Source organism: Colobus angolensis, unplaced genomic scaffold (assembly GCF_000951035.1).
Source record: "Colobus angolensis palliatus isolate OR3802 unplaced genomic scaffold, Cang.pa_1.0 Scaffold36, whole genome shotgun sequence".
NCBI lineage: Eukaryota > Metazoa > Chordata > Mammalia > Primates > Cercopithecidae > Colobus > Colobus angolensis.
Window position 1 is genome coordinate 6,477,434 of NW_012116932.1, and position 23,817 is coordinate 6,501,250.

At 37.2% G+C, this 23,817-nt stretch overlaps 1 protein-coding gene across 3 annotated transcripts in view; it reads right to left on the reverse strand.

The window, feature by feature from the left end:
* The window catches only part of GOLGA4 (golgin A4), a 120,336-nt gene that overhangs the window by 49,459 nt on the left and 47,060 nt on the right, over positions 1-23,817 (reverse strand). For all 3 annotated transcript variants that reach the window (XM_011953339.1, XM_011953340.1, XM_011953338.1), the window contains 6 exons: positions 22,618-22,716; positions 21,481-21,613; positions 18,563-18,750; positions 18,206-18,289; positions 15,294-15,441; positions 1,543-1,721 (listed from right to left, as the gene is read on the reverse strand). In XM_011953339.1, coding sequence (XP_011808729.1) covers positions 1,543-1,721; positions 15,294-15,441; positions 18,206-18,289; positions 18,563-18,750; positions 21,481-21,613; positions 22,618-22,716 — 831 coding nt within the window. The remainder of the gene's footprint in view (positions 1-1,542; positions 1,722-15,293; positions 15,442-18,205; positions 18,290-18,562; positions 18,751-21,480; positions 21,614-22,617; positions 22,717-23,817) is intronic.

The following is a 23,817-nucleotide window of genomic DNA, read 5'->3' on the forward strand; positions in this document are numbered from 1 at the left end:
CTCTAGCCCAGGCGACAGAGCCAGACTCCATCTCAAAAGAATAAATAAATAAATAAATAAATAAATAAATAAATAAAAATGGGGTATCACTATGAATTATCAACTACCAATGGCTAAGGAACAATCTCCTAGAAAGATTATTAAGTGGAAAAGCAAAATATAGAACATTCTATATAACATGCTATCTTTTGTGTTTAAAAAAAGAAAAAATTGAATTTTTAAAAATGATGTCAGGATTAACCATGTGGTTTTTAAGTTAAAAAAAAAAATCCAGATACCATTTAAAGGAAGCCTAATAAACCCATCTATAAGGAAAAGAAAAAAAAATTAGAGGAGAAAAGAGAAATTGTATACACAGGCTATCTATGAGAAATATACTCAAAAAGGAAAACAGCACTTTTCTTTGGGAAAACAAGGGAATCTTTTCACTATACACTTTATATCCTCTGATTTTTATACCATATGTCTATATTATTACCTTTCAAAATAATACACTATTTTTAAGTTGTTGGAGTCCATGGTAACATTACTTATCACATCATATGACTACTTTAAAACTTAAAATACAGTTAGGCAGTTACAGTTAAGGCCTTATATATCCAATAATTGGCCACAAATAATTTCTACTTTGAAAATTACCTACAGTTCAGCAGGAAGAAGAAAATGAAAAGAAATATAATTTACCCCCCTCAATGCCTGTTATGCACTCATAAGTAAAATCACAGAAACGTTACCATGAGTTATAGAAATGCATACTGAAACTCTGAAATCCAAGCCTCATCTATTCAGATCTATAATTTATCTTGAGCAATTTTAGTGGCCATAATCAAATATCAAGAATATAAATGGGGAGTCAGTAAAGAAATAGGATAAAATGAGCAACGTGGCAAGAAAGGCAAACATGACAGGAGGAAAAACAAGCAAAAAAACAAAGCAGAAAAAAAATGGGTGAGGAAGGAAGCTGGGAGCAGGGAGGGGCCATGATGATGACATGTTCATATTTCTGAAAAATTGAAAATCTATGGGATTTTAAAAATTCATTAATTTCTAAGAGATCTTTCCAAAAAGCTAACTTTTAAAGTGAGGTCTATCTATATTAAGAGTAACCAGAACATTAAGTAATAATGATCCTTTAAAACATTTAAACAATCTAGTCCCTCAGTCACTTACTCCCTCATTCCCTCAACACACACTAGGCAAGTATCTTCTTGGCCAAGTTCTTTGGAGGATACGCTACTGAAGCAGCTAAGTAGCCTATCTTCAAGGTGCCTAAGTGTTGGGGAGCCACAGAACAGTTAAGGCACATCTCAGTTTATAACATAGTCCACTGGAGAGAAAGCAAAGCTTAAAAGGTTTCAAAGAATTACCTTAGTATTAAATGCATTTATCTATCAAAATTTGTACTACATCCCGAATATCAGGAAACAAACAGTCAATGTCTAAAATACAAACAAATTCTTCTTTACAGTCAAAGAGTGTAAGGAAAAATACACTTAAATTTCAAATGTGTTGTAGCCCATTTCATTACAGAATTATTCTTACTTTCATTACATCAACAACCTCTTGTTTCACCCGACTTAATTCCTGTTGAAGACTGATGCGTTCCTCCTCACTTGTTTTTTCGATAGTTTTTATTTGTTCATCCATTTCTGCTTTCAGTTTTCTCCGTGCTTCCTCTGTTTTTTGGGCTGTACTCAAAGCTTTTTCAAGTTCCTCAAAAGCTATAATGAAAACAGCAGAAAACAAGTATCTCAAGAAATATCACTGAGCTAAAGTGTTTTACATTCAATTTTTGAGAACTAAGAGCAGCAGTAGCAGGACAGGTTTAAAAACTCATCACTGTTCTAAGCCAAGACATATTGGAGTAGTTCAACAAAGCCACAAGAAATGTTCAGTCACCAAAACCAATTTGTCACTGAGTTCTGGATTAGGATATTAAGACTGTTTATACGAGCCTACGCTTAGAAGTTTGGAAAAACTAATGACTGAAGGCTCTCCATTCTCTACCAGTTTCTTTATGGATAGTAAATTTAAAGAAATGAAGATTTGTCCCTATTTCTGTACTGTATAATTTCAATTGCTTTTTGTTTGCTCTATAGTTCTTATCATCAATAATTATGTAATACTATTATATACTCACTATGACACTTTTAAGAACGGAAAAACTATTCTTAGGCATATTTTATTTTTAAAAACTTCTTAACTATATAATAAAAGAGCAGAGATTTTTGTTACTTTTTTAAACATTTACTGGCTGAATATTTCGAAATGAAACTTACTATTTGTATAAGTTTCAAACCAGAGCTCTTTCCAGGTGACTGGAAAGAAATCTTTACCTGATTCAACAGTATTATAGAAAGGCACTACCACAGCAGGGGGTTTTTGGGTAAGATAAGGAAGAATTCAGGCTCTGCAAAAATAATCATCTTGGCTAGAGTAGTAGGTTTTTTTTCATGTGCGTGTGTGTGCGTGTGTGTGTTTGTGTGTGTGTTTGAGACGGAATCTTGCTCTGTCACCCAGGCTGGAGTGCAGTGGTGCAATCTCAGCTCACTGCAACCTCCGCCTCCTGGGTTCAAGCAATACTCCTGCCTCAGCCTCCCAAGTAGCTGGGACCACAGGCATGCCCCACCATGCTTGACTAACTTTTGTATTTTTAGTAGAGATGTGGTTTCACCATATTGTCCAGAATGGTCTCAAACTCCTGACCTCAAGTGATCCACCCACCTTATCCTCCCAAAGTGCTGGGATTACAGGCATGAGACACTGCATCTGGCCAGGTCTTTAAAGAGGCCAAACAGCTCAACATTATCAAACAAAATCAGATAGGACGGGTGCAACAGGTGTGTAACTTGGCACCGAAAATACATACATGTGACCGGGCACAGTGGCTCACACCTGTAATCCCAGCACTTTTGGAGGCTGAGGCAGATGAATTACCTGAGGTCAGGAGTTCAAGACCAGCCTGGCCAACATGGTGAAACCCCATCTCTACTAAAAATACAAAAATTAGCCTGAGTGTGCGGTAGCACACTCCTGTAGTCCCAGCTACCCAGGAGGCTGGAGGCAGTAGAATCACTTGAGTCTGGGAGACGGAGGCTGCAGTGAGCTGAGATGGTGCCACCGCACTCCAGCTTGCCCGACAGAGCAAGACTTTGTCTCCAAAAAAAAAAAAAAAAAAAGTGTGTGTTTACGTGTATTTGTGTACACAGATGGTCCCTGATTTATGATGGTCTTGGATCTGTCAATTTCACAACGGTGCAAAAGCAATACACATTCAGTACACTCCTCCACTTAATAATAAAGTTATGTCTGGATAAACCCTTTAAAAGTTGATACTGATATTTTCAACTTACAATTAATTTATCAAATTCTAACCCCACCATAAGTCAAGGAGGATCTGTATATGCCTTTACATATGCGTACATATATGTGGGTTGTATATGTATGCATGCATGCACACACACACGCATTATTAGCATAATGATACCCTAGGAAAGTCCTACTGCTACTGCCATCCTAGATTATTTCCTTTAGTCCTCACAGAAGTCTCCAGACTTCCCTCTACCATTGAGATGGACTATAAACAAAACTCAGTTTTCAAGATGGGTTTGTAATCCTACCAAGAAACATATGCCCCAGGGAGACAGTCGTTTATTGGCATATATAATATTTTCACTTCCAGTGGTATAAGAAATGTGGGAACTTCAACCTATGGCAGCTCAGAAAAAAAGGCCTTTCATTAACAATTTGGTTTAACACAGTGGTTAAGGCACAGGAATTGCAAACCTGAAGACAAACATTTACTCTAAAGCATTTTCTCAAAGGCAAAATTGCCAAGAGAAGAGTGAATTCTGGTAACAACTGGGAAATGCAACTTAGTTTGCTCAATCATTTAAAAAGTAATTTATCTGACAATCATATATTTTTTTTTCTTTTGAGACGGAGTCTCATTCTGTCAACCAGGCTAGAGTGCAGTGGGCGCAATCTCGGCTCCCTGCAACCTCTGCCTCCCAGGTTCAAGCGATTCTCCTGCCTCAGCCTCCAGAGTAGCTGGCACTACAGGTGCCCACCACCACGCCCAGCTAATTTCTGTATTTTTAGTAAAGACAGGGTTTCACCATATTGGCCAGGCTGGTCTCAAACTCCTGACCTCGTGATCCGTCGCATCGGCCTCCCAAAGTGATGGGATTGGATATAAAAAGCAAATCTATCCAATGTATTTATTTTATATGCCCAAAGTATAAAACTGATACTCAAATAAGGTCTAAATTTCAAAGGAATATTAATTAGCTGAAATTATTTATAAAGATTCCTATTGCCAGGTGCAGTGGGGCTCACGCCTATAATTCCATCACTGTGGGAGGCCAAGGTGGGAGGATTGCCTGAGCCCAGGAGTTCAAGACCAGCCTAGGCAACACAGTGAAACCCCATCTCTACAAAAAAATTAAAAATTAGCCAGGCAGGTTGGCTTGTACCTGTAGTCTCAGCTACTCTGAGCAGCTGAGGTGGGAGAATCACTTAAGTCTGAGAGGTCAAGGCTGCAGTGAGCAGTGATTGTGCCACTGCACTCTAGCTTAGCTGACAAAGAGAGACGTTTCAAAAAAAAAAAAAAGAAAAGATTCCTATTCTAACTTTACTGGCATTTGCCTGCAAACCCCAACATGATAATCCTTAGATATAAATATGTTGAAAACAAAAATGGTGTCTTTGGTTTACATATTCTTTTACTATAAATTCTAATGTCAACCATACAGAAAATACAGAAATAATGAACGCTTACTACTAACAAGAAATTAGTTTCCTCACTTAAAAAAATCAGTCAAGAAATAATGAATGCTTACTACTAACAAGAAATTAAGTTTCCTCACTTAAAAAAATCAGTCCAGTAAAGTGACTAATAATGGGAAAGATTCTGAAACAAAGTGCTTACTGCCTAATTAGTTTGTGTTTAAGGTTTAAATGCTGGGGGAATGAAAAAAGGTATGACCAATGTCTTTTAATACTTAGATGTCATCAGCACCTTTTCATTATTATTCAGCATATAAAATTGCATCTTGGCATTTCTGAGTAATTCACAAAAATATCTTCAATCAGGCTCTGGAGAAACTGAAGAGTTTTGAAACCCTTTCAGCAAAATAAGAGTTTAAATGAAAACCTTTTGTCAATTAAGTAAAATAAAACTATGTAGTCAAATCTAGTGAATTTTTTGTTTTCATTTTTAAAATTCCAGAATCCAGCACAGTATAAAAACTAAATGTAATGTTCTCACCTTTTCAAACAACAAAAAATCCATGCCACAATTTCCTGTTTAGATATAATTTTCTGCTAATTAAGTTTTCTAATCACATTCAATAAATTTCAGGTACTATTCTATATAGAGTCTAATTTTAGTGTTTAATCCACTAAAACAGTTTGTCCAAGTCACCTTATTATCCATTATACAATGATGAAAATAGGATGAATTTGGTTTCAAAGTTCTTTTCATCAACCCTCTCTCCCACTTCCCAGTACCATGTCAGGGAACCAAATAATTTCACACCTAGAAAGAAACCATTGAAATCTTTCATTGAAATATGGTAACTGAAGCATCCAATTTTTCCTTCAGATGATAAATCAACCTGAATATATAAGCCTGATGATAGAACTTTAAAATTGGATTTAAGCAACGATCTTTACCTTGCAATATTTTTAAAAACTAAGAATGCTGACATGGCTCAAGCTCCGTTGGGCAATAATATTTCTTACTAAAGTAGAATTTCTGAACCAATCAATTACTAATGGCTTTTAACTCTCAACAAAATGCAATATGTTATACTTCTTTCTGACACAAAACTCACTGCTTTCTACCTCCCCATCCTGCTTTAAGGAAATGTTAAATAGCCAAAAAAGCGGTGGGGAAAGGCATTAAGATTACATATCTATATCCCCAAACACAGAAAACATGTTTCAAACCCATTATGGATTCTATACTGTATCACAAATGAAGCCACTTCCTCACAGGAAGTCTGCCTCCAACACTGAGTCTCATCACAATGTTTAAGGAGGATATACCGAGAGTTTACTTACTACCCAGAAACATCTCACCTGACCTTGTAACCCCCAGAAATGGCATCCCCAGCCTATAACATTATAAAAGTGAATTTCCTACTCTTTCCAAAGTGAAAATAGGATTTTAATGTAAGTACTAAAAAAGTATGTTCAAAATGTCTAGACAATTTATCTTTCAAATTCCCAACAAAAGATAAGTGAGTGAGGAGAAATAAAGCGTGCATCAGCCACAGCTGACAAGTCTTCTGCCAACATGCAAGAGTGCATGGGAAAACCACAGTCACGGCACACATCAATAGGAAGGCTAAGCATGAACTGCCACAGAATCTTGCAAGAACACACTGTGTTCTTCCAAAGCAAAATTCAATGTATCTCAGGCAATTTTTATTTCAAAAAAAAACACACACACTTAAAAAATACTTTTAGGTCAATTTTCAATGAACTGTAAGTATGATCCTCTGTCAGTTAAGTAAAATGCAGGGTAGATCCTTTATTGCTAGCTCCTCACTTTCCACTTCAGATGAGGTTCACTCACATCCATGGGAATTATAAAAATGGGCAAACGCTCTCTATAAGGGTTAAATGAGAAAGGCTGGCAATCTGTAGCTCAATAATCCAACCATTCAGTCATCAAATACATACTTGGCAGCTGTTTACCAACTGCCAAGCATATGCTAGGTATTAAGTGACAAAGAAAATATTTCACAAAAAGATAGCTGAAGTAGTAATAAAGGGGAATAAAATAACTAATCCTTAGATACAGCTAGGAAGAATGTGGCAATGTTTTTGCTACTCCAGCACCTCTTAGAGGATACTCCTCATCCTGAGCATCCCAATCAATTATAATAAGAAATGCCAGAATTCTGAGATTTCATGTAGCATTACTATTTTGTTACACTGTCCCAGAGAACACTTTACTACATGGTTAACAAGACCCACTTCTACTCCCAGTGTAGAAAATAAACAAAAATGCAGTAAGTGTGAAAAGGCTGTTAACCTCTAGATTAACTGATGATCCTAACAAGCTGGTTAATGACATGAAGAATGAATAAGTAAGCCAATGCCTGTCTTTATCCCAGCAAAAACAAACAAACAAAATGAGTGAATGAAAAGCACTACAAAATGAATGAAATGCAAATTAACAGAAAAAGCAACAAAAATAATTTTATCAGAATTCCCACTGAATCATCAAGCCTCGTTGGCAAATAAAATCAAAGCCTACAGCAGCAGTTCTCAATATGTGGTCCAAAGATCCTGGGGTCTTGAGACCCTTTCAGAGGATCTGTGAGATCCTCCCTTTTCCAAATACGTGTCTACATAAGAGTAGATTTTCTTCATATATTTCAACCAAAATAATATATCGCAACGGATTAAATGCAGAAACAGGCATGAAAATCCAGCTGCATTGTAATAAGCCAAGCAATGAGATAACAAAAATGTAAAACAAGGCCATTCTTCACACTAAACCTTATTTTGGAAAATATAGGTAGATTTCATAAAAGTATTTGTGCTAACATGTAATGGATTTATAAATGGTTTGTTTGTTTTCTGTTGTTTGTTTGTTTTGAGACAAAGTTTTGCTCTGTCGGCCAGGCTGGAGTGCAATGGCACCATCTTCAACCTCCACCTCCCAGGTTCAAGCAATTCTTCTGCCTCAGCCTCCAGAATAGCTGGGATTACAGGCATATGCCACCATGCCTGGCTAATTTTTGTATTTTTAGTAGAGACAGTGTTCACCATGTTGGCCAGGCTGGTCTCAAACTCCTGACCTCAGGTAATCTGCCTGCCTCGGCCTCCCAAAATGCTGGGATTACAGGCATGAGCCACCACGCCCGGCCTATAATCAGTATTATTATTTTTGAAACAGAGTCTCGTTCTACCGCCCAGGCTGGAGTGCAGTGGCGTGATCTTGGCTCACTGCAACCCCCACCTCCCGGGGTTCAAGCGATTCTCCTGCCTCAGCTTCCTGAGTAGCTGGGACTACAGGCACACGCCACCATATCCAGCTAATTTTTGTATTTTTAGTAGAGATGGGGTTTTGCCATGTTGGCCAGGCTGTTCTCAAACCCTTGGCACTCAAGTGATCCACCCGCCTTGGCCTCCCAAAGTACTGGGATTACAGGCGTGAGCCACTGCACCCGGTCTATAATTGTTATTTTAAAAATGAATTAAACAAATATTGTTAAAATTTTTACTTTCAGCCAGGCGCGGTGCCTCATGTCTGTGATCCCAGCACTTTAGGAGGCTGAGGCGTGCGGATCACGAGGCCAGGAGTTCGAAACCATCCTGGCTAACATGGTGAAACCTATCTCTACTAAAAATACCAAAAAATTACCTGGGCATGGTGGTACGTGCCTTTAGTCCCAGCTACTCAGCAGGCTGAGGCAGGAGAATTGCTTGAACCCGGGAGGCGGAGGTTGCAGTGAGCCGAGATCGCGTCACTGTACTCCAGCCTCGGCGACAGAGTGAGACTCTGTCTCCAAAAAAAAAAAAAAAATTTTACTTTTAATTATTAATACATTAATATCAATACATATAACCCACATAAATAAAGCTCTTTGGAATCTCCAATAAATTTTAAGAGTGTTAAGAGGTCCCTGAGATCAAAAAGTGTCCAAGCTACTAGTCTAGAGCTTACATAAATGAAAATCAAATACTACCACCCGCTGGCAAAAATTAGACAGTGCAATGCTTATCTATAAATTAGGGCCTTTGCAGAGATTTAATAAATATTACATTTGCAAGGGAAATCTAAATTTTAAGCCATACTACAAAATATGTAACAAGATTCATTCTATAAACTGACTATGCTTTGACCTTCAAAAAATTTACCAATTTATCCAAATTTTCTTTTTCTTTTTTTTTTTTGAGACAGTTTCATTCTTGTCGCCCAGACTGGAGTGCAACGGCGGGATCTCGGCTCACTGCAACCTCTGCCTCTCAGGTTCCAGTGATTCTCTTGCCTCAGCCTCCAGAGTAAGCCGGGATTACAGGCACATGCCACCACGCCCGACTAATTTTTATATTTTTAGTAGAGACGGGGTTCACCATGTTGGCCAGGCTGGTGAACTCCTGACCTCAGGTGATCCACCTGCCTCAGCATCCCAAAGTGCAGGGATTTCAGGCGTAAGTCACCGCACCCAGCCCCAAATTTTCATGTACATTTTACATACATATTTATCTATCAAATACCTTGAAAACATCAGGCTAATGTTGAAAAATATTCGGCTAAAGCTAAGTACACTGATTAAATTAGAAATATAATCTTGCACCAAAGAAATGTGTTTTTAAATTATTGATAGTTTCAAGTAATAGTGACATTGTTGGAGACATAAATAATTGCATTTTAAAAGCCATTTAAAATAAATTTTTCCAGCAGTTATTCATATAGTGCCAAAATACGTACATATTACTTATCTAACATGGCATACTTAAAATCTACTTTAATTCATACTTTTTTTTTTTTTTTTTGCCTGAGAAACATGGAATTTTCTTTGTAAAGCTTATTCTAAGTACCCATGATAAGAAAAAAAACATAGCCCTTACCCCAGTCCTGTTCATACAAGGCTTGGGAAAGGCACCATGATTCACTTATTGGCATGTGTGGATACACAAAAATAAGATGTTTTGTGAGACTTAAGACTCCAAGAAAACTTTGTTACATAAATTATCAGCAACTAACAAAGCAGTTAAATACATATGTGATTTTGGTTTGTTATATAAAAATGCATAAATCTTACACACTATTTAAATACATAAAACTACATTAAAGGGTCCTTCAAACATCAAATAAATATGTTCTAATGAATTGCTTTTGGTATATCAGACCTATACTATAAAAATGAATATATGAATAAAAAAACATATTTCCTGCACAAACACAACATGACAATAAAAAAGCACAGAATGTTATGAGTTAGTCCAAGTCTTTAAATGCCACCAATCATATAAAACACATAACTTCAGCAAAGACGAGGTACATGAAAAGGAAACGGGGTTTACAAAAGTTACTATACTCTAGAAACTTTCCTAATCTAAGCAAAATATTTTATTCATTTTGCATAATTGTAGGAAACGGGGAGGATTAACGTTGTAGCCTGGGTTATTTTTTTAATGGCTATATAAATTTAAATCACTTAAAAGTGGCTAACGAAAAAGACTAAAAGTCTATGGTTAAGAATTTATCCTGAGACAAAACTTTTTATCTAATAAGCTATATGTCAAAATTGTCACAATAGTATTTGTAACAAAACTATAAAATAGATGATAAACAGTAAGGAAATGATAACCAAGTAAATGATGTACATGCACTTTGACACAGCCATTAAAATATGTTAGTACTTCAGCAACACGTAAAAGTGTCAATAACATAAAGCTAAATGGGGGAGAAGAACATACAAAATTGAATGTACAGTATTATTACAATAATATAAAAATAAAAATTAGAGAAAACACTACATGGAAATTTACTAAAACAACAGTGATGTCATTTTCTCTATTTTCCAATTTTTTGGTAATATACTGCATTAATAATTAGCTACTCCTATCTCCTATCCTGATACACATACACACACACACACACACACACACACACGCACACACACACACAGAACAGCCAAGAACTAGTGTGAACTTTAGTAGCATTAACATTCTACACTGGTGCTACACTGAGGATATAATTTCCTGGAGAGTTAAAATACAGCATCAGGCACTTAAGCTGAATTACCAAACTTTCCAAGTTTAAAATCTGGTTAATAGAAGATGTGACCATCTGTTCGTAAGTAACAACAAGAAAGAAACACTATCAACAATTGTAGAAGCGCTTATAACCAATAAAATTATTTTTTGTTTCCTTTATACACTAAAATACATATCTTTAACAAAACAAAAATGCTATGCTGTCATACTTCAAAAAATATGCCTAACATTTCCACTAGAAAGGAGACTATTTAAGAATTACAGGTTGATACACCATCCTGAAATCAGTATACCACCGTATTCACAGTCTCAGTATTTTATAATAGAATTATTCTTTTTATGCCAGCACGCAAAAACAGAAAAAGAAAATAAAGAATCATTCTGTTTAAAATCAAAGACATTCAGATTTCCTCTGTCCTCCAACATATGAAAGGCACCACAATTCATCTAGAAAAAAATATGAGGAGCAGCTTAAGACACTGTTTCCCAAGAAAAGTAGTGGGGAACGTTCTTGAGCTGATTTTGACATCCAGAATAAGTGAGCCAAAGGAATCAGTAATCACTAATACCCACATCAAGAATTACTAGCAGTATCAGACTTAAATTTCTTCACAGTTGAAAATGCACTTGGAGTTTATTTTCTAGATAACAGTTTTATGTAGATATATCTACTTCTAAAATCTTAATAGTAAGCTGTAATGATATTAATGTTTCCTTCACATGACCAGTTCTTATGTGTTTAACCTTTGAATTTTAAATCTAACAAAGAAAATAAATATTTAATAGAGCAACTGAATTTTCCAATAGCCAGACTATTTATAGAAATCCTACTTCCTTTACACTGAATTTTTCTTTTTTTTCTCCTTTTTTTTAAAAATTATACTTTAAGTTCTAGGGTACATGTGCACAATGTGCAGGTTTGTTACATATGTATACTTGTGCCACGTTGGTGTGCTGCACCCATCAACTCGTCATTTACATCAGGTATAACTCCCAATGCACTGACCTTTTCTTATGCTTAGTCCTTAATTGGAAGTTTTCTTTCAATTGGCATACACACTTTACATTTGAACTAAGAACCACTTCTTACTTGAACAGCTCTGTTTAGACTCAATTAAGACTATTAAATGAAATACAGTTTGTGTGCCTAAAACTAGCTTTCATTATAGATGTAAAAGGCATTATCTTCAATGAAGAGCCAGTTTGTTACAACTTTCTATCATAGCCCTCATTTATTATGACTACAAATATAATTTTTTAAAAATCTATAAAAGCACTTACAACTTTGTTATCTAAAGACTTTCCAAAATAAATATATCCATTAATAATTTAAATCTGGCAGGGTGCAGTGGCTAACGCCTGTCATCCCAGCACTTTGAAAGGCCAAGGAGGACAGATTACCTGAGGTTGGGAATTCGAGACCAGCCTGGCCAACATAGTGAAACCCCGTCTCTGCTAAAAGTACAAAAATTAGCCAGCAGTGGTGGCATACATCTGTAATCCCGGCTACTCAGGAGACTGAGGCCCGAGAATCACTTGAACTCAGGAGGCGGAGATTGCAGTGAGTCAAGATTGTGCCCAAAAAAATGTAATAATAATAGTAATTTAAATCTTAATTCTTTTAGTATTTATTAATTTTTTATTTTTGACAGTATTAATAGAAAAAATTTTAAATCTTTAGGCTATCAAATATTTATAAAAATATGGTTTATGAAAATCACACTTAGGCCGGGCGCGGTGGCTCAAGCCTGTAATCCCAGCACTTTGGGAGGCCGAGACGGGCGGATCACGAGGTCAGGAGATCGAGACCATCCTGGCTAACACGGTGAAACCCCGTCTCTACTAAAAAAAAATACAAAAAAAAAAGCTAGCCGGGCGAGGTGGGGGGCGCCTGTAGTCCCAGCTACTTGGGAGGCTGAGGCAGGAGAATGGCGTAAACCCGGGAGGCGGAGCTTGCAGTGAGCTGAGATCTGGCCACTGCACTCCAGCTCGGGCGACAGAGCAAGACTTTGTCTCAAAAAAAAAAGAAAATCACACTTAAAGACAAAATATATCTGTTTTGGAGAAGCAAGCAAGGGAAGGAAATGTGTACTACTAAAGGTTTAACTGGAACATATACATGGAAAATTTTATCCTGCATGTGAATGAACTATATATATTTTGTCTATCTTTTCACCATTTACCCTTTTCAACTTGATATTTATTCATCAGTTTCTATCTCCTCATTAAGTACACCCAATTTCAAAAGAAATTTAATCCCCTGACCAACATTTTCTCTTTACTGACTACAACAGTCAACAAAAAGCAGTTCTAAAAATGGAAAGGCTTGATATGAGAAGCTGAGGCTATGCATTAGATTTTCTGTTCACTGAAAGCAAAGTTGTTGAACCAATGTCTTACAACACTCAAACTGGTTCTAGAAAGTCTTCAAAGATTATATTCTGAAAGATGCCATCTACTCTCTCTAAAGGGAAGTTTTCTCAGGTTTGATGAGAACAAATTCATTAACTAAATTCCCCAGTCACTTTATCCATAAAATAACTGCAAGAAGATGGGGAGATATTTATGAAATAGTCAACTATTTCTCTGTGTAGAGACCCAGTCCCCTTCTTAACACCTTAAAATCTGGTTTGTAAAATCATTTCTCAAAACCGCATCCTCCAAATCATAGCCCTATCAAATTCAAAGACCTTTTCAAAGTCTTCATCTTACCTTCTCCACTTCTTGAAACACATCTTATATTCCCCCAAAAACCTAACTATCCACAATTTCTATGACTTCATGAGGTAACTTTTTTTTTCTCATTTATGTCTCATTGCCAAACTCAAGACCTCTATATGGTTAAGAGCACAGACATGAGTCACAATGCCTGGATTAAATCTTGAGTATATACTTACCGTCTGTGCAGAAATGTGGGTAAATTACTTAACTTCTACATTCTTAGGTTTGCTTATTTGTAAAATGAAGATAACAGTATTATTTCACACACTTGTGAGGATGCAACACAAGTAAATACAAGAAAAGACCTTAAAGCAGAGAATTACTAAAGTAAGTAATGGCTAGCAGCAGTATTAACAATAGTAGCAGCAGTAGTAGTAGCAGCAACAAGTGCTAAATAAGTGTCAGCAGAAGCAGCTGCTGCTGTTACTACCACGACTATTACTACTACTGTAAAACTTAATCTTTTGTAGAAATCAGCCTCTCCTAGAGATTTAACCACAGGTTTCAATCCTAGGCTGACAACTCCTGAAAGATGTTCCAGTTTCTTATTTCCAAATTCCTGCAACTCAATTCCATTTGAAAAGTTCATGACTGGCTCAAATTCAATGTATCTAAACAAACCCATCATTTCACTCCAATTCTCAACTTCCCCATTTAGATTTCCTATTCTAATTCCACACTACTATTCATTAAGTGTCCTAAGCTTAAAACTTTGAAGTCAACTTAGAGTCCTTACTTTTCTTCTGCCTCCCTGAGTTAATTAGAGACCAAATTCTACAGATTCTATCTTTCTTCTCCTTCCCATAACCACCATCCTAGCAAGGTGGCCAAAGCTCACAGTCCCTCAAATCTGGATTTCTGTCTTTGCTTCTAAGTTTGACTTCCTATTTCATTTATTTTCTATGTAAAACCCTAGCTCCCATCACACTATGCCTTCCTATTACTGGCTTCCTGTTACTTTGTATATCAAAGTCTAAACTCAGCTACCTACCTTTTAAGATTTCAATAGTCAGTTCCTTTACAATCCAACTGCATTTCCCACTTCAGCAAGAATGGTTTTCAGCTGATTCACACACCCACCATGATCACTGTGCCTGTTCATGGCATCGTAGCATCTGAAATGTGTGCTGCCCACACCTCTCTTGTTACGCCCATTCTATTCATTATTTGAGGTCCAATTCAAAATTCACATCTTCCCTGATATGAAGTCACAGTTCATCCTGCTCTTCCCCTTTCAAACATCCCTCCTTTCCTAGCTTTAGTCAGTTTTGTACCTTGGTGAATACTATGCTGGGTTCTATACTTTATAGCCCAGCATTTATTGTGTCAAAACACACTATTAACACTAAAGTGCTCATTATTCTCTTTAAAAGCAGACTGTAACTTATACTTTTTGTTTACCCTAAAGCATCTATAAGGTAACAATTATTTAATAAATACCATGCTGCACCTTACTGGGAAGTTCTAAAATTTTAAATGTGGATTTTGATACTCTGTCAGCAAACATTTTCTGTAAGGGGCCAGATGATATTTTAGGTTTTGTAGATCACATACGATCTCTGTCATATATTTTTCTTTTCTTCAACTATTTAAAAATTTAAAAATCATCCCTAGCCTAAGGGCCGTACATAAACAGGCCGTGGGCTGGATCTGGCCACAGTTTGCCAACCTCTGCCTCCTCTAATGAGCAGAGATGGGTGTCTTATCAGGAGCCTCTACAGTTAAGAATTTTTATCAATATTTAACTCATTTTAAAAAAATATTGGTCAAGCACTTTAAATAACTTTTGAGTTCCAACATAAAACAAGTAACCCTCAAGTTCTTACCAGCTCTTTCGGACTTTTCTTTCTGTTCCCGTAATTCCTCTCCCTGGGTAGTCATCTGTTTGATGCGACTACGGAGTTGAGCAATTTCTTCTTCTTTCATTTCCAGGGTTTCATGCATCTGACGTTTTGTCTCTGCAATTACCATTCCCTGAATAGAAGTGAAGACTCTAAAATATTTGCATAACAAAACTGCATCAACAGCACAGATAAAACTTAATTTAAAAGGCAGAAAAAGGTCGAGCATGGTGGCTCATGTCTGTAATCCCAGCACTTTGAGAGGCCAAGCAGGGTGGATGGCCTGAGGTCAGGAGTTTGATACCAGCCTGGCCAACATGGCGAAACCCTGTCTCTACTAAAAATACAAAAATTAGCCAGGCGTGGTGACACACGCCTGTAATCCCAGCCACTCAGGAGGCTGAGGCAGGAGAATTGCTTGAACTCAGGGGGCGGAGGTTGAAGTGAGCTGAGATCATGCCATTGCACTCCAGCCTGGGTGACAGAGCGAGACTCCATCTCAAAAAAAATTAAAAATTAAAAAATTAAAAATAAAAGGCAGAAAAAAATGATATTTCTTGCTAAGTACAGCGTAACAATTATTTCAGTACTTCACAAACTGAGGTCTGTTTTCTGCTCTAATCCTACTACCTAGCAGAACAGGGTATTTTTTACATTAAAAAGTTTTAATAGTTTAACCCTTAACGCATTAAAACATTATTACTTAAAATATTTAATTTATAACCTTTCTACAAATGTGCTATCTGTCTTAGAAAACAGTTTATAATGAACAAAATAAGTCTTCTGAACTTGGCTTGATGCTACAATAAACTACAAATATTGATCTGTGCTATAACATGGGGATAACCCCAGAGACTGAGAATGGAAGGTGCCTGCTGCCACACTGGATAAAGCAAAATCCCAGGACACATCTACCTGGTTTTTCTCTTTTTTCCTGTGACTGTCTCTGGTACCACCACTACTCCTCACTTTGCTCAGTAAGGCATCCCCATTCCTCCAACTTACTAGTTACTTCTGTTCCCTCTTTCTGGATAATCTACACTAGAAATGGAGCTCAGCAGCGGAAAAAGATAATCAAATTGTATGAAGTAAAAAAGTCATTTAGGACTAACAAAAAATGAGGTGGTTCACTTGTCTGTTGAAAAAATGTTCAGACTTTGTGACAACTATTTCATGGTCTTAAGATTAGCACCCTCTCCACAGGGTTTGCCAACCCTTACTTTAGAGTATGACTCTTCCAGATGGCTAATATTAATGGAGAGATAGAAAGATAACAACCAGGTAAGTAAGACACTGTTATATGAAATCTCAAAACAAAATCATGGGACTTCAGTTTCTTCAAAAACCAAAATATAGTGGAAAGAGAAGGAGAGAAGATAATCGAACCTCTAAATTAAAAGAAATCTTGACAGTCATATCAACCAATTGCCATGAAAAAACTTTATAAGGACCTTGATTCATAAAAGAGCAAAAAATATGAGAGACTAGAGAAAATCTGAAACTGACTAGATAGCAGGTCATATTAAAAAATTATTAAATTTTTAGATGTGATCATGATGATGTGGTTGTATTATTGTAAAAATAACATCTTTTATTTTAAAGATATATTAAAATACTTTTGAAAAAAATGATAAAATTTCTTGGATTTGCTCTAAAACAACTCTGGGATGAGTAGGACAATGAGAGTTGAGAAGGTACAGGTGAAACAAGATTAGTCATGAGATGTTAATTGTTGAAGATGGGTGGTGGGTTCACAGAAATTCATTTTAGCAGCTTTTCTTTTGTAAATGTTTTAAGTTCTTAGTAACAAAAAAAAAATTTTAAATAGGCCCTCAAGAAGTTTATAATCTAGCAAAGCAATATTATCAAAAGGATGAAAAAGACTGCTAATATATTTTAACAGCAGGACAGCTCTGACATGTTCTTAATTACATGACCACTTAAAATACTGTAGTGATAACCGGGCATAGTAAAGAAACTGGTGGATGGTACGGAACAAACTGGGAGCTGCTTAGAAAAAGGACCCAAGAACTTGGGACTGAAAAACAGGTCAAAACTGTTAACCCATGAATTTTCTGGTTGTCTTTGCAAGACTCATTCCTTCCTCAATCCTCCAATCTCACCTACACATTCTAAAATTTATTTGTAGAAATTGTTATTTATGCTAATATATAAATTATCACTTATTTACTTTTTGTTTTTTTAAGAGACAGGGTCTCACCCTGTCACCCAGGCTGCAGTACAGTAGTACAGTAGTGTGATCATAGCTTATTGCAGCCTCTTACTCCTGGGCTCAAGCAATCCTCCTGCCTCAGCCTCCCGAGTAGCTGGGACCACAGGCATATACCAACATACCCAGCTAATTTTTTACTTTTTGTAGACAGGGGGTCTTGCTTTACTGCCCAGGTTGATGTTGAACTTCTGGTTTCAAGCAATCCTCCCGCCTCAGTCTCCCAAAGTGCTGCGATTAAAGAGATGAGACACTGTGCCAAGCCCCTTATTTATTTTTTAGGCAACTTATCTGAGAGATTAATCTGTTTCCATATTATTTGAAAGAACATACTGATACCATTCACATTTAGAATGCCTTAACTATAAATAATTTAACTTTTCTCTGTAATGTAGTTATGTACTATAAATATAAACTTACTTTGCAACAGTTATTCTAGTCTACAAATCAAAATGCTGACTGGGATCAAGAAATCAGAGAATCAGTTTCACACGATACAAAACTAAGGCTAGTAGTTACATAAATCTAGAAATTAAGAAGATTTTTCATGGAAAAAGCTGCCATAATTTTGGAAAACAGAAACAAGCATGAATGTTTCCAACTGTTTCCAAAAGTAAATGTTGGGGCCTCTTGACAAATTTTAGTATCATAGGTTTTGTTGTTTTACCTTATCTTGTTCAAGCTGTTCAATTAAGTTCTTTGCATCACGTAACTGAGTGATAAGTTTAGTCTTCTCAGCCATATGAAGGTCCTAAAAAAAATTTTGAAATTCATTTCCATCTCTAATAAAGCTTCTTCTCATTTGAGAACCCTAAAACATTTATCTAATTTATATACATGTTACAGTGTAGAAGGAGAAAAGTACACAGGAAGTCTCAAGGTATAGTAAGTGTTATATAGCCCAGGGCAAACAAGAATGTCCTTTCCATCCACTCTCCTTTCCCGGAGGTACAAGCCATGCTGTGGAGCCTGTGGATCTAACTTTACAGGATTAAATTAGAACAAAACTCATCCACTCTTTTACCTTTATCTTTTCTAGTTCTTGAAGTCTTTCATCCAGTTGTTCTTGCAGAGCTTCTTTTTCACTAGTTAATAGTGTACATTGTTCCTTATGTGACTGAATTGTTTCCTTACAACGCTTAAGTAGGTTCTCTTGACGCTTAACTCTTTGCTGGAGTGTTTCCAGTGTTTTAGCAGAAGTTCCATCTTCCACTAATAATAAAGCAGCATAAGGAGGCACCATCAGTAAGGAATATGAAACTGCCTTTGGAAAATCATGACTGAGACAGTGAAAGAGATCTAAGACAGTGAAAGAGCCCGGCCCTCCTCTAGTTTTTAAATTAACCTTTTGACAAGATGAAGCTTACCTACTGGCTCTACATCACTCTCTGGATTCTCTTCTTTAGTCAACTGACTCCATCTTGGTTCTAACCTTTAAGCTGTCATTGTTTGCTCCTGGGTGTAGGCCGAACTAACTTTGGGAGAACTTATAGTTTAAAACAAAGACAATAAAAGCCATTTCCCAAACAAACCTCCTTCTTGCCTGGGGACCAGACTGCCTTTGTAGGACTAACAAATTAGCCAAAAGTTTAGAAATTACCGTTTAGGAGTTATGCAGCTGAAGGCTACAGGAGCTACAGGATTCTGACCACCACTAAACGGCTCCTAGTATCACTGCTTGAGATATTTTGCAGACCCCGCACTTGATGGATCAGCTGGCAACACCCAGATCGATAAATTGGCTCATCTGATCTTGTGGCTCTCATCCAGGAAGTGACTCAGCACAAGAAGACAGCTTTGACTACCTATGATATCATCTCTGACCTGACCAATCAGCACTCCTGGCTCACTGGCTTCCCCGCATCCACTAAATTGTCCTTAAAAACTCGGATCCACAAATGCTTGGCGAGACTAATTTGAGTAAAATAAAACTCCGGTCATGTGCAGTCGGCTCTGTGTGAATTACTCTTTCTCTACTGCAATTCCCCTGTCTTGATAAATCAGCTCTGTCTAGGCAGTGGGCAAGGTGAACCCATTGGGTGGTTACAAATATAAGGGTGCTTCAGTAACAGTCTTAGTACACAGGAGTGTATTCCATTTTTTTTTTTTTTTTTTGAGACAGAGCCTCGCTCTGCCACCCAGGCTGGAGTGCAGCGGCGTGATCTCAGCTCACTGCAACCTCCATCTCCCTGGTTCAAGCAATTCCCCTGCCTCAGCCTCCCGAGTAGCTGGGATTACAGGTGCATGCCACCACGTCCGGCTAATTTCTTTTATTTTTAGTAGAGATGGGGTTTCACCATGTGGGCCAGACTAGTCTCGAACTCCTGACCTCAGGCAATCCGCCTGCCTTAGCCTCCCAAAGTGCTGGGATTACAGACGAGAGCCACCATGCCCAGCCAGGAGTGTATTCTTACACCAACATTCTGCTATACTCTTAGTCAGATGAAGAAGGGACAACCCTAGTCAGCTAATAAACTGGCACCCTTCCAAAACTTTACTTAGTATTAGTTGTTTAATCTTTATCTGAAGAAGCTTAGTAGTGAATTCACCTCTTTGCAGTTCAACCCCATTCAGAATGGCACAGTAGTTAACTAACATTAACTGAATCCACCCTCCTTAAAATGACAGTTTGATAATCATCTTTTGTTATTCAAAATTATGTGTCTTGGCTCACCTCCCAAAAGGATTAATAAAGTACAGTGTTCTTCCCAACCACATTCTAATCTCTTTCTGAGAGAAGTTCTGGTAAGTGCAGCTTTCTCCATCACTTTATATTTATGAGTCTGAAGTTTCCACATTTGGGGAATTTCGGGAACGAGCCCCCGCCCCACCACCCGACCATAGGCTGGCTGCTCAGACAGTTAACTGCTCAACTACTTACTCCAAGTTTATCGTAAGTCCCTTGGAAAGAAAAAGCTAGGAAATAAAAGATGGGAATTTTATTGCGTATATACCTCAAAGCCTCAAAGCAAAGAAGGCTGTAACTGAATTTTAAGACAAAATATAGCTATTTCTTCTTTTTCCAGTTAAAAAGCAATTAATAGGACATAGGACAAATACAAATATCTATGAATATAGAAATATTTAAGCAATATTATTTAAAAACTAAAATATCCAAACAATTACACATAGCACATTTATTAGCATGTAAGCAGAACTGGCCTGTTCATATGACACCTAGCTACTGCTATTAATAAAACAGTGTAGCATAATAAATGAATTTCAATTACAATGAAAATGTGGTATTACTCACAGACTATGACATTTTTGCATATTAAAACAATTATTTTGGTTGGGCACAGTGACTCGCGCCTGTAATCCCAATATTTTGGGAGGCGGAGGCAGGCAGATTACTTGAGATTAGGAGTTTGAGACCAGCCTGGCCAACATGGTGAAAGCCCATCTCTACTGAAAATACAAAAATTAGCTGGGCGTGGTGGTGTACACTTGTAATCCCAGCTATTCAGGAGGATGACGCAGGAGAATCACTTGAACCCAGGAGACAGAGGTTGCAGTGAGCCGAGATCATGCCACTGCACTCCAGCCTTGGCAACAGAGTGAGACACCATCTCAAATAAACAAACAAACCAAAAACACTTATTTTCTCCTAAATAACAAAGAACCAAAAAAACAAAAAAAAAAAACCCTTGCATCTTCCTGAAACTATTAGGACCACGGACACTTCTACCTCAGCCCACATCTATCAGCTCACATCCTGGAATCTCTCAAAATCCTCCTCTAGGTTTTCTTGGGGTTTTGTTTTCGTTTTTCTTTTTCTTGTGGAGAAGGGTTTTCTCTATGTTGCCCAGGCTGGTCTCAAACTCCTGAACTCAAGCGATCCTCCCACACTGGCCTCCCAAAGTGTTAGGAATACAGGTGTGAGCCAAGGAGCCCGGCCCTCCTCTAGTTTTTAAATTAACCTTTTGACAAAATGAAGCTTACCTACTGGCTCTACATCACTCTCTGGATTCTCTTCTTTAGTCAAGAATTCAGCCTGTGGTTCCAGCTGAGGAAGTGGTTTCAGTACATCAACATTCATCGGGCCATTTCGTAATCGTTGTTTCAGCAGAGAAACCTAATATAAATGTGCTTTATTAGAAAAAAGTCAAAAAAATCTATGGGAGTAGTACAATTGTCCCTTGGTATCTGTGGGGGATTGGTTCCAGGATTCCCTGTCAATACCAAAATTCGCAGGAGCTCAAGTCCATTATATAAAATGGTGTAGTATTTGCATATAGCCTACACACATCCTCCAGTATACTTTAAATCATTCCTAGATTACATAAACTACCTAAATAATGAAAATGCTATGCAAATAGTTGTTATACTATATATATTTTAGAAAATACTGACAAGAAAAAAGTCTACATGTTCACTACACATGGTTTTTTCCCCCTAAATATTTTTATCCAGTTGGTCGAATCCACACATACAAAACATATCAATGTAGACGGCTTATTGTACTTTCTTTAGAACAGAGAGAGGATGGATTAAATGATACTCTTCTTACTAAAGTGGGGGAAAATAAAACAAAAAGTTTACCCCCAATACAGTCGGTTTTTGTATTTGCTATTATTATTATGCAGTTAGTCAAAAGATAAAATAAATAAAAAAGTATCCTTAACATGAACTGAGGAGCTAGGAGTGGTGGCTCATGCCTATAATCCCAACACCTTGTGAGGCCAAGGAGGAAGGATCGCTTGAGCCCAGGAGTTGAGACCAGCCTGGGCAACAGAGTAAGACCCCATCTCTACAAAAAATTTTAAAAATTAGCTGGGCACGGTGGCATATGTCTGTAGTCCCAGCTACTCTGGAGGCAGAGGCTGGAGGATTGCTCGAGTCCAGGAATTTGAGATTGGAGTAAGCTATGATCATGCCACTGCACTGCAGCTGGGGTAAAAGAGCAAGACCCTGTCTCAAAAAAAAAAAATTAAAAATAAAAAAATTGAGGAAAGCAAAAAGTTTTAAAAATAGGTCTTAAAAAAGAAAAAACTTTTGGAACCTTGCAGATATCCAAATCAAACCCCCCCCATTTTTCCTTATCCAAAAAATTCCATACTTTTTCTTTTATTCTTTTACCTGAGTTTGGAGAACACTGATATATTGATCTTTCTCCTCTAAAGATGCATCAAACTCCTCTTGGAGATGTTTCTTTGCCTGCTGGTCCATTTGGAGCTCCTAAAACAAAATGATTTACAGGCAATTTTCAGTATAAAACAAAAAATATAAACGAAGTTCAAAATTTAAAAACATGTTGAATACAGATTTACATTTCCCTTAAGGTATCAGCGACAATAATTAGTGAATAATCAGCATGTAAAACATTAACATTATTTAAAACATTGGCATCAACAAATAATTTTGTTCCTTAAAGAATGTGAAGATCCAAGAAGAAAAATGTATACTTTCTGGAGCTGTAATGATGGCTGCATTGATAACAATGTGGAGAAAATAAATAATCACTTAAGATAAGCCAGGTGCGGTGGCTCATACCTGTAATCCCACACTTTGGGAGGCCGAGGAGGGTGGATCACTTGAGGTCAGGAGTTCGAGACCAGCCTGGCCAACATGGTGAAACCCCATCTCTACTAAATATGCAAAAATGAGCTGGGTGTGGTGGCAGGCATCTGTGGTCCCAGCTACTCGGGAAGCTGAGGCAGGAGAATCACTTGGGGGCAGAGGTTGCAGTGAACTGAGGCTTGCCACTGCACTCCAGCCTGGGTGACAGAACGAGGCTTGGTCTCCCAAAAAAAAAAAAAATTACTGAAGATAAAAGTAAAACCTTGAGACTCTTACTACTTGTGTTATATTACATTCATTTGATCTGAAATCAAATTATTATATACCAAACAGATAGCCAGTAGAGTCTTCCTCCCCCCAATATATGAAAGTGTCTGATAGTCGAAACCAAATGCTTTCTCATCTGTAAAATGAAATTTCTAGTTCCTGCAATTAGTTAAAATGCTGCTTTCTTTAGGTCATTAACAAGCCTTCCTAACCAAATCCACTTACCTTTATCTCTCTGCAATACCAGCCACCAGTAATTACCCTTTCATTTTAGGTATAGTCACATACCACGTAACAACGTTCTGGAAAATAACGGACCACATATACGACGGTGCTTTCATAATATTATAATAATGTATTTTTACTGTGCTTTTTCTATGTTTAGATAGACTTGGATATACAAATACCATTATGTTACAACTGTCTACAGAATTCAGTACAGTAACATGCTGTACAGGCTTATAGCTTAGGAACAATAAACAATACAATATT